Source organism: Coenobita brevimanus, chromosome 86, assembly GCF_032717465.1.
Source record: "Coenobita brevimanus isolate Jiangsu-jjx chromosome 86, ASM3271746v2, whole genome shotgun sequence".
Taxonomy (NCBI): Eukaryota; Metazoa; Arthropoda; class Malacostraca; order Decapoda; family Coenobitidae; genus Coenobita; species Coenobita brevimanus.
The window spans coordinates 27,106,113-27,118,899 of NC_137039.1; the positions used below are offsets into that span (position 1 = coordinate 27,106,113).

The 12,787-nt window shown below is 40.5% G+C and overlaps 1 protein-coding gene across 1 annotated transcript in view; it reads right to left on the reverse strand.

The window, feature by feature from the left end:
• Nucleotides 1–751: 751 nt before the first annotated feature.
• Nucleotides 752–12,787, reverse strand: part of LOC145410824 (uncharacterized) — a 41,346-nt gene continuing 29,310 nt past the window's right edge. The window contains exon 3 of the mRNA XM_080280943.1: nucleotides 752–957. Within this exon, the coding sequence (XP_080137069.1) occupies nucleotides 752–957 (206 nt within the window). The remainder of the gene's footprint in view (nucleotides 958–12,787) is intronic.

Here is a 12,787-nt window from a genome sequence, read left to right on the forward strand (position 1 = left end):
CTAGGAAAGTTGGTTCACTTCACCACATAACATGGAATGATAGTGCAGCACTGAATTTACTGTCTGAGTTGTACCTAAACATTAATCTGTAAAGGTCATATAATATCTTTTAAAAAAATAATAATTTAAAAAAAATATATAAAATAAATGATGTTTAACATCAAAAAGTTGTATGTACCTACAATACAGTACCTGCAATAATAATATTAAAATATAAAATAACAATCATTTAAATCACAGGTAAATAATCCCTGTACACTGTATTAGAGTTGAACAGTACCACTTACTTGACAAGAAAAAGAAAAAAAAAATGTGTTGCAGCAAAACAAATTAGTAAAACTATTGAAAATTAAATATTGATGATGTCTACCTTCTGTATCACAATCATAGTAAAGGCAATCTTTATAATTATTACAAAATATTACACAAAAAATTATGCCAGCTGAAACTCATTCTAATAAAGTATTAGAATAGCACACACTCACACGAACGGCTTAGTAAAAACATCTCAAACTTTAGTGATCACAACTAGAGGATGCCATTAAGAGTTCCTGCAACACCAACATCCACCTGTGAGGGAAAGGTGGCAGATGGTGCAAACTCAAACACCAAACTTTCCCCTAGGAAGCACTGCGGCACATTCTGATTGAGCACGGGGTAATGAAGGTACACATGGCTCCACCTAGGTGATTTAGGGAGTGCAAACAAGGCACCCCACTAGACATCTGAGGAAATGCAAGCCATAGTCCCCCTAGAAGAGCATGTCAGACGTGCTTTCAGCGCTCCAGGTTACAATTTCTGAATCATCAGCTGGTCGCAGAAACTCGTTCTCCTCCCCTTCCATCTGGGCAGGGGGTGGGGGAGGAGGGGCATGAGGAGGGGGTGCAGTCCGGGACACACCCAGCTCGAAGGTGCTACCAATCTGGATCTTGCTTGGGGTGTAGCTAGCCAGGCCACCTGTGAGGAGAAGGGTGCATTACTACAGCTACACTACGCAAGCACTACACACCCACTAGCCACTGAAGGGGATTCTAGTACACTAAACATATACAGCTCAGTACATAACAATATGTAATAATATACAAAAACAATCATGATCCATGGCTCCTTGACACACTTAATTCACAACTCTTGATGAGACTCCCATCTACTGTACATGAGCTAGAATTTGGTATCTTATCAGAGTCCTGTAGTTTCAAGTGTGTAAGAGATCACATTATCATGAAAGAATATGTCCAGTACCTGATGAGAACTAGGGGATGTGTAATCCTACAGAAAAAAACAGTAACATCTGAAGGCAGCTGCTGCAATATGAAGGCAAGTAAAAATCAAAATTAAGCATCACAAGCTTGATGTGTCCTTTTGACACATTTAAGCTATATGATAGGCAAAAGACTTTAAAATATTGCACTTCAGCAGACAGCTGGTATCCTAAACATAAGTATATAACGATGCATTATAAGAAAAGCGGGGGGAGGGTTGAGGCTGACAATGGAGGTCAGTATTATACTTTATGGCAGACAACAGGCCCTCCATATATACTGCTCTAAAGCCATACTTCCTGCATATATAAATTCACAACTGCTGTCGGCTTATGAAATGAAAAGCAGTGAGGACTGGTTGACCCTATAGTATAATGAGACTGGACAACTGCAACTACTCTTTCACTATTTATGGATTTTCTACCAAACTACCAAGGCTTGCATTGTGCTGACTATCTGAGTTGCTGTATAGAAGATTAGATTACTCATACCTAACCCCACAGTAATTCATCAACACACAGGCCTTAGCTTTCAAGCACTTCTTCCTTCATGGTTTATTTTGCATATAACTAATAATTCTTTTGCATGTTATTTGTTTTCATATTACACTATTATTCTCTTGTATGTTATTTATATCAACACAAAACATAAATAACATACAAGAATGCATTAATACACCAAATAGAAAAAATAATAACAAAGACATTGTAGGGAGCTTCTTTAACTAACAGGAATAGGGGCCAAAAATTATATACCATGGAAAGTTGAGAAAATCTAAATTAACTGCAATTTTGTCTGGTCTCACTCTACAGGGTCTTTAAAAGGCTGTGGTTCACATAGGCAAAAAGCACTGTAAGCTCAACCTTCTGTACCATACCTATGCCAAACAGGCAATGTTGTATCTCACTGACTACAGCTTTGTACTCTCATGATTGGAGGTTTTAATACCTGATGGAGTGAAAGCAAATTTATATTTTTATCACAGAAATACTCAGTACAGTATATACAACAATACTGCATATACTGCTTAAAGAGGGAAAATTAAGACAAATAAATCCAAACTACAATATCTCAAAATAATAGGAGAAAGGGGTGACTACCTGTGCTAAATCAATATACGAAATCTATGATTAATGTACAGTACGTCTATTGTAAACTACCTTTCCTTCTACAAATTTACCAAACACACTACTTTACTGTATGATTTTCTTGCTGGGGCTCCACGGTCAAATGCTCTTCCATCCTCTCCCCCAGCTTTCCATGGTACCCTGAGAGATTCATGGTGACTTTTAAGACCATGATCTAAGGCTCTTGTTCCCGTGGTATATGAGAGATTTTCAACCTGATATGTTTCAGGCCCCATTCCATCCAAGTTCTGTGTGGGACTGGATTTCTTCATCCATTTAAGGGGATCTGGCCCTCGTTGTACTTCAAAATGCCTCCTTAGGAGTCTCTCAGGTTTCACTGGAGGCAATGGAGCCATTTCTTCTCTGTCATTTCTATGATTAATATCCACTAAGTACTGCATTTTTGTTCCTTCAGAGACCCTTCTGTCAGGTTCATTAATCAAACTATTTTCTTTTGCATCTTTTGCACCATCACTGTGCAAATCAAACTTATAGTCTGAGAACAATTCCTGTACACTTTTGGGTTCCTTTGTTTTAACTTTTCGTAGGCATGACACCTTTTCACCTGACTGGGCAGCTGCACTGTACTTGCTCATCAACTCCATATGCAGTGCATTGTCTGAACTCACAAGCTGACTTTTTTCACTACGAGTGTGAGAAGCAGACTTTTGGGAACTATGTGACTGAAACTTGAATGCCTCAGTTTTGTGGGTCTCTCCTATTCTGGCATCAACAGATTTTACTAGATGAGCTGACTGGGGAACTGGCCAACTGGGAGGGTCAGAATTTGGTGCCTCTGTGTCTTGATTTTGTGTGAGGTCACCAGGTTTGTTTTTTAAGCTGTTTTCCAGATTCACATCAAACTCAGTCACCTGGGATGGTTGATGTTGCTGCTTTGCTTTGTTTATTTTAAATTTGGATTTGTTATCCTCCTTTTTGGTTGCATTTTCTTTCATATCAGATAAGATCCTCTCTCTCTGGGTCATGGAAACAACATCAGGGACTGGCTGATATTTTCCAATATCTTCAGGAGAAATGAAATCTTTACTACTTTCTGGATACACATCCAACTTCAACTGAAGTCTGTGTCGGGATCTGCTTGTCAGTATGTTTGTTAAGTCATCAGCACTACTCCTCTCATTAAGTATATGTGTTCGTGGTAAAGGCACAGGTTGTGTGGTAGGGCAAGCTGGCTTCTCATCATTACCCCTACTCGTCTTTGTCTCACTACCACCACCAGCTGGAGGGAGGGACCGCTTGCTCTTCTTGCCAAACTTGACTGAACCTGTTTTGCTGAAACTATCCCTTGGACCCTTGATAATATTTTTACTAGCCATATATACAGCATCACTATCGAGACTATCAAGGGGAATCTTAAAAGGAAGATGACTATAAGCAGAGGAGAGGAAGCCAGGAAAGGAAACAGGGCTGAGGGAGGAGAGAGGATGGTTGGAGGGTTCAGCTTGGTGTGACCTGCCAGCTGAACCAACTTGAATGGTGACACAGGATGTTCCAGACACCATAGGGCGCTGAGACACAAAGCTCCTCCTGCCTGCACCAAGAATGTTATAGAAGGCATTAGAGAAACTGGTATAGTGGATACATGATATACAGGTACAGTGCAGTCTTTATATGAGATACTGAACACTTTTATGCCTCCCACTTGAAAAACAATATTCTAACCATATAACAAACAACTGAAAAGTCATGCATCACAATGTAAGAAATAAAAGATTCCAATATGTACTTTATAATAATACAGGGTATCACACTTCATGCATTCAACAGTAAGGCAAGAAAAGTACCTAGAAAAAAAAGGGGAGGGGAAGGGTGGTTAAGAGAAGAAGAATTGTAGAAACACCTGAAAATTGGCAAGAAAAACATTGTTAACAAATTAATATGGTTAAGAGAAGAATTACAGAAACACCTGAAAATAAGGTTAATGAGAAAAATGAAAAAAAAAAAAGTAACTTCTGAAAACTATATAAAATTAACATATACAGTAAAGCCTATACTAGGTGTTGTACTACTCCAGCTTGTCTGATCAACAGACTCATAAGCCACAGGCAAGCAACCATCCCTGCAGGGCCATCCCATGCAGTAAATGGATGTTCCTATACAGCTGACAGCATCTTGCTACAGTGAGGCACGGGGATGAGTGCAAAAGTTTGGTTATTGGGTGGCCAACGCATTTGCGTCACTCCACTCAATTAACAGGGGCACCACAGTGGGCTCTATATCACCCTGTTTCTTGGTTATATGGTTACCACCCAATGCTGTTAAGAGATTCCTGTGTTACTGGAAACCATTTGGCTTGTCACTCAGTGTAGAGTCACAAGAAGTGAAAAGATGAGTAATAGTGATAGCAAGGATAGGCAAAACAGGAAAAGAGGTGGACACACAGAAAAAGAATTATATACCATACATGAAGGAAGAAGTGGGCAGCACTACATCATGTGAGTAGATGATGGGTGTCCCCCACCTACCACCTCAATAAATTGGTAAACAGGGAAAGAAATTTGTTGTAGATGCATGAGAAAAAATCAGCTACTGTACTGTTACCACCATCACCATTTTCAGGTAAATTTTACTGTATAATATCTGCTTATACACCATATACTAAGCCTCATAAAGAGCAGCACTTACATATACCATTGCAAAATCTCGAAAAAGTGCAATTGTAAAATGTCCCCATATTATGACCTCAGTTGTTGTTGGGTTGCCCAGTGTCACTGAGGTGGGACACCACAGCAATGAGGGAAATCAATGGCCATCGCCAGAGATCTGGTAAGCAGATCAGAGATCCATACCCTGGTCAATGCACTCCCAAAGTGTGAGGTGTCCTACAACAGCAGCAGTGCTGGGGCATCACATACCATTGGAATGGGAAAGCTGGAACCGTCTGGCTCCCAGGAGATCCACAGGGAGGTAGTGCCACCATGAAGAGATGTCCCACTGACAACATGTGACCACAGTACAGTATATAAGTACCAAAGGATTTCAAATAAACCGTGCTACTTATGTGCATGACAGTATTACAAAATCCCAAACTGGCCCAAGACTCACCAATGGGCAGTTTAAATATGATGAGGATAGGTTGCTTCTCAGCTTCACTTGCCATCTTGTTCACTTCATCTTTGGTCTCCATTGTTCGTTATTCCTCTATATAAAGGTTCCTTATTTGTCCACCTGCTTATTGTTCTTTATATCTTTGCTAATATTTATATAGCTTGTTAGTTATTACAGCATTCCATTATGAACTTTTAGCACCAACTATGTTTTTAGTTTAATTCCTATCACCAGAACTGTTAGGCACAAACTATGTGTTTAGTTTAATTCCGCCTTTCGCCAGACGATTATATGCAGCTTAATGGAGGGCTTTCAACTAGGATGGGGTACCGGTATATAATCAGAGCCTCAATATTCCCCTTCACTGTTACAGATCCTAAGCTGAATGATACAGTTTGGAGAGTGGCCAGTGATAAAATAATGTGTTCTCGAGTTGATAGGATGGGTTTATGGTTGAAAAATTTAACCTCAGAGGAGTTGAGGTTGACTGGGAGCTCTACCTCTTTAACCTTTTCAATCCACTGACGACATTTTTACTGTATTCTAGCTGCTATTTTAGTTTAAGAAAGACTTTCAAAAGGGAGGGGTCTGATATACGGTAGCATTAATAACATAAACTGTTGGATATGCTTAGTAAATTGAATGAAAATCATTTGGTGGTAGCAAGAATTAACTTAAAATTAAATTTCGGATGAATTGGGTTAACTCATCTTTCATGCTTTTCAGTATTTTCTAAACCCACAGAAGTGATATTAAAATATATCATTAGTTTCATGTCTGAATGTCCAGCCTACACAAGAGGACTGGTAACTCAGAAGTTACAATCTCCAGAGCAGAGTTGCCTACCGATTCTTATCATCGAATTGAACCATACGAGTATACAGGCATCCTCCAAACTGGCATTACATGTCAACAGATTCACGCCTTTCATGACATTTGAACCTACTTATGAAAAGCGCATTGAGTTAAAGCAACAATTCTGATACTAATAATACAACAACGACAATTGGCAACCCTCTCAGTGAGGAAGTTCCTAAGCAGTTTCGCAAAGCAATCTTAGCAGTACAGCCAGCCTATGCACTTCCTTCCATTGTTCTCATCAATAGTTCTTGGGGTCATGTGTGTGTGTGTGTGTGTGTGTGTGTGTGTGTGTGTGTGTGTGTGTAGCTCCTCTTGTATAATGACCTTTCACACTTTCAACACTCGAAATACCACCATTAACCCCTTCAGTACAATGACTTATTCTATTCTTGCTAGTGTCAGGATATTCATGAACTCGAAAAAGATCTCTCGTCTCGTCACGAAGGGATAATTGTGTGTGTGTGTGTTCTTCCACGCTTTATGAAACCAATTCCACCTCCCTCCAATATGAGAGAGAGAGAGAGACCTAACATTAAGCAACAAGTTTGTGTTGTTGCAATGTATGATATTTATGGATTACTTTTCTTTTTATTACTGTCGCCATTACAAGACACAATAGGACAAATGACGATAATGGCGACAATTTGCCTTGTTTCAGCGTGACCTTATTTCCCGACGGCCGTGACCTTCGCTTCCGCACCGAGGCGTCACCCAGTCGTAACAGCCGACTCTAACCCCGCAAGCCACCAAGTACAATAATTTCAAGCAAGATATAGCACGAAAAATTCTCACGTTCCTATTTACGAGATGGGTAATGGCGAAAAGCCAATCAAACGACGATTTCTTTATTTTAACATAAAACCCAAATGATATTCAGTGTTTCCAAGATCAAATAATGATGACAATATTATTCTTAACCCTTTCGCTTGTACGCGCTGGGAATTTCTATCAAAGTTAGGTGTCAAAAGTACATTTCAGTCATTTACTTTCTCGACTGTGCCGACGCGCGCGCTTGAGGTTGGGGAGGGGATGATATAACCATGGGATTGGATATATTAAATCGTGATACAGACCGAGAGTGGCTGCCTAAGTAGAGTACTGTACGTACCTAGGTCCGTAAACAAGCGCAGATCCTGCACAGGTGATGAAGAATTACCTGTAAGTACTGTACACCTTCTTCCTTTACTGTCAGCCGACAGTTGGGGTGGAGTCATGAAAACGAGGTCAGCATGATACCTTTGACCTCAAGCACGATTCAAATGCTTTTAGCAAAGAATGTCTTTCTTCTTATACCCTGGATTAAACCACACAATTTTAATCGGCTTAGAAAGGACCTGTAGCAGTGAAGTTGTTGCTGAGGGCTATATCTACGCTAACCCTTCCAGCTCGCTATCTCCTAAGCTGAATGAAACCGTACTCTGATAATTAAAATAATGTAAACATTGTCGTCTGGTCTAAACTGGGAAAATAAATGTTAAAAAAAAAAAAAAAAAAAAGATAGCCTTAGCTACTATGAGGACTACTTATGCTGCATAATATGATCGTCTGGGAGTATACAGAATAAATTACTGTAGTGAACTATATAATGACGTCTTTTCAATTTCCTCTTGCCATCCTCAGCTATGAAGACTTTTAAGTCTGATAGATTTATCTGGAGATTAGATAGCCTTCACTAACGTCTTCAGTACAAGGAAGCTCTCGAAAGTTGCATCAAAATCGCACGGTAGCACCAAAACTAAGTCAAATTACGTCCTCGGTCTCAGTGGGTTAGCATATACTATTACTCAAGTCTACTCATCACCGACACCACATTTTACCAACACAAGCTGCTCAAAATCCATGAACACCACAAAATCACCATTCCCCTCTCCCTCTACACTTCCGGGGCCAATCCTCAAACAGTTAGATTATATCCTGGGTCCATTCACACACACATACAGGCCTTCCGGATCACGTTCACGATAGCAACGTCCGAAGTCACTGCTCCCCAACCTCCCCGCGCTCACCGTCCCGTACGTCTCCCAACTCCAACAGCAAGTGTGCAACTGGCGCGGTGAGAGTAATGGCGCGTTCTTTTCCCGCATTCCCGATTTTCTTTTCATACTCCCCGGTCATTCTTCCAACGTTATCTTTTTCCCTTATCCACCTACTGTACTTATTCTGACTACCTCCTCTTCCTGTTTTCCTTTTGCCATCTGTTTATTCTGTTCTTATCGCTTCCTCTTTTACTTTTTCCCCCCCTAACTTACCCCTCCTTCTTTCTCTCCTTTAGCCCCTTTTGTACTATCTTACTTTCCTTGGTTCTGTATGAACCGATATCTCGACTTCTGTTCCTGCCTCTCTTATCCAAAATATAATAGCATCATGACTGACCTCACTACACTTCCTTCCTATTCTTCCACTCCCATCTTAGTATCTCTACTTCACATACACCACAAAGCCAGTCAGGAGACAGGACGTGTGTGCTGGGCAATCCCCAGGTCCTGTCCTCCCCACTTACTGTTTTTTAATCAGCCCATACACCACTGACCGGGCTAATGTATGGCCCGGCCTGCACTATATGTGCAGGGAATCTTTCAACAACATCAACATTTCTACTTTTTTTTTTCCCCACTATCGTACCCTCCTCTGTTTTTTCACCATCCTCATCTCGTTCTACTTCCTTCAGTATTGTTAAGGTACCAACTGACGTGGTGTCTCGATTTATTTTTCAAGTTTCTCAGAAATACTTTCGCTCCTCCCTCCCCCCTCCTTGTCTCTCGTCTTAACTTGGTTTATTTTACTATGGTTACCGGCAAGTGACTTTATACGTCACGAGGAAACTTCCTGTTGTCAACGGTTATAAAGATACTCCAATTATACATCAACTTCTCACTTAATATGATTTCCCATTCGCCTAATATTAATAATAATCCAAAACTTTCAGCACTTCTACGCCAATCGTTCTGACGCGCAAAAATCTTTCAAAACCTCTCCCTTTCCCCGCACCTTCGACACGTTTCCAGTAGAGTGTCTGAATCACTGCTCTTGTCACAACTCTTACTAAACACAAGGCATTCCTTTATTATGCCTCCGAGGTGTAGGACTGCGAGGCTAGGTCCAGAACATTCACACTTTTAGCTCCTTCAAACGCCACACACATTTATTCGGCTTATGAAAATTGTATCTACTCCTTGCAGCTCGAGAGGCTTCTCCTAACCTAAATACAATCGTTTTGACTGCAATATACAAAAATATAAATAAACAAGCAGGACGTCACCGTCGTCAGGGGTTAAGGGCGGATGACTGGATAACGAACCTGTGGCGCCTACAGTGACGAATATGCGACAACTGCATTCAGGTGAAAAAGTCAGGGAGTCGGCTCAGCACCCTCAGCCTTTGATGAGCTGACTTCACAAGGGAAGTAATGTGATCTTTCCAAGACTTCACACAGAAAAAGACACGATGGATAATTAGTGATGATAAAGTACTGATCGGTTTACTAATGAAGGCAAGAGGACAGTCGTGCTGAAGATACCCATAAAGATGGAGCAACTCAATATTTCAGACAATAAAACAAAATCATAAAGACAGCTGGTAAATCAGAGTTGGTGTGCTATAAGCACCAGCTAGTTTCATCTAAATCTGAACGTTAACAACGAAAAAAAAAAAATCTCAAGGCATCCATACAAGTTTCACTGTCAAATTTAAGCGCAAATAACAAAAACCAAACCCGTATCTTGACCATACTTAATTAAGACTACAGTGACAGGGAGCATCCTCCTCCCAGCTCTCTAGTTATATTAGTCACAATTTCACTCATTATTGAGTGAAGAACATAGGAATTTTTAAATAACTCAGTAGTTTAAGTAGGCTACACTGAAGATTTCTGTTTTCCTAACCTCAATCGATTTCACTCACCAGATTGTTATACAGTACACACACACACACACACACACACACACAATATATATATATATATATATATATATATATATATATATATATATATATATATATATATATATATTAGGTTTCTAATTCAAAATATTCTAACCAATACTTCAACAACAGAGGTAAAAATAATCATACAGACTGTATAAAAGACGTAAGACGTTGACCTTATTCCCATTGCACACTTCAATCTTAAATATTTGAAGAAAAATGTCAACAGTATTTATAAAAATGAATTCCTACGACTCTTAAACGTTTCATAACACTACATATCACTCCTAACACAATATCCTTACCAAAGCAAATAAAGACCAGTCTCTCTCTCTCTCTCTCTCTCTCTCTCTCTCTCCATCTAGTACCAGCAACTATACAGTATACACTCTCCGCCTACTCTCAATCTTAAAATTTACAAGCAACTTTATAATATTAACACCCATGCAACACACAACATCAACAATATAGAACTGTGCAACTGTCTGGCAATGGCTTTATAACAAGTTCGCGTTGCTCCCATGTACCCAGCGTTTTGCCATGGAAGTACAAATTTCCATTTCCCAATCAACTGTCAAGCCTCACAACCACAAAGTAAAATGTAAACAGTAAAATAATCATAAACAAAAGCAGACACAGCAAAATACATAGCACTCAAAGGGCCAATACCTCCGATAACGCCTACGCCAGACGCCTCAATCACCACCAAAATTTAATCAACTCTTCCTTCGCCCATGACCCACATATCCACAATTTTTCTCCGAAATCCATCAATAACTTTGTTAGATATCTTGCGGACAAACAAGTCAAAAGGTCCTGAACCGGGACTCAAACTCTGATCACCAACAACATCTTACAAACTCTTCCTTGGCCCATGACCCACATATCCACAAAATTCAATGGAATCCATCAATATATATTTTTTTAAATATCGTGGACAAACAGACAAACGGGGATGAATACAGAACCACCTCTAATTTTCGTTGGCGGAGGTAATAACTGCCATAGGAGTATTTCTAACTGTTTGGTAACGGTTTCCGATAACGGGTATTTTAATCAAGGTTTGAAATCTGCGTTGGGCAGACTCATGGTCTGTGATTGGCTCGGGGCGGGGCTTGGGTGTCGTTAACCTGCCCAGACTTTCCCCACTTCCCATGGCTTTTCGTTCTCCCCATCCCAATTCTCTTATTTTCATACTCCCAACTGCTTTCTTCTCCCCTACTGACTCTCTTCCCACTCTGCTCGTCCCATATGCTTCTCTTTCTCCCCGCACTTACTCCCAATTCTTTTTCATAATCCCAATAGTTTCCTTCTCTATTCACCTCCCACCTTCTTCGTCCCCTTCTCCTTCTCCCTATGCTTATTCCCCATGGCTTCTCTTTCTGGTCATACAGACTTCCCATTCCCCACTATTCCTCATGGATGCTCTTTCACCCCATACTCTATTCCCCATTATCTTCATTTCCGTCTCCCTCCTCCACCTCTCGTCACTCCAGTCAGTCCCCACCCTGCCCACTGCTTCCCTTTTTTTCATATATTTATTCCCATTTGTAATACTTCCAATTCTTTCTCTCCTCTAACTGTCATGATCACCTACTCATTCTCTCTCTCTCTCTCTCTCTCTCTCTCTCTCTAAACTGAACCTCCACCCAAAAGCCTCCCCATCCCCTTCAATCCTCAGCTCTCCCTCTACCCCCTACCCTCCACCCCTTATTCCCCTATCTTCCCCAACCACCCTCCTCATTCCCGGACTTCCTGCCCCCACCCACCCTACCCCAGCTGTCACCCCTGCAAGCGCCGACCACCGCCTGGCACCGAAAGCACCAACGCATATCACCCCCACGAACACCTCGGCTCTACCTTGTAACAAAATAGTAGGAATGTGCATATATATATATATTTTCCTGTGTACGGTTATGTGACCTATATACAAGGAAAAAATATAATTGCTGCGGTTGATTTACACACACAAACACACACACACACACACACACACACAGACCAACATATTCCTTGTCAAATATCAGCATTCATTACCAAACATCACGAATTCTATATTATGCACTCTTACTAAAATAAAAGCAATTATATCATCACAACGACTTACAAAAATACACAAACATACAGCATACGAAAAATAAACAAATAAATACACAAGGAACCGTGAGGAAGTGGGCGGGTTACCGGAAGTGGAGAGACGTAACAGCTGACTTAGGATGCAATAGCCTTTAGCTGAGGAATCCTGTTACACGCTATTACTATCCGTTATTCACTGTTACTAGCCGTTATTCAATGCTACGCTATTAATCCTATCCGTTATTCACTGTTACTAGCCGTTATTCAATGCTGTTACCCGTTATTCGCTGTGAATCACACACACACACACACACACACACACACACACAGGCACTGGCAACCGCTCAACTCAAAATTTTACATACTTACATTTTTATACTCTTTCACCAAAAATAGGAAACGAGACAAGAGGTGAGGAATAGGAATCTGCATAATCCCCCTCATTCTAACCCTATTTTACGTGAGGCG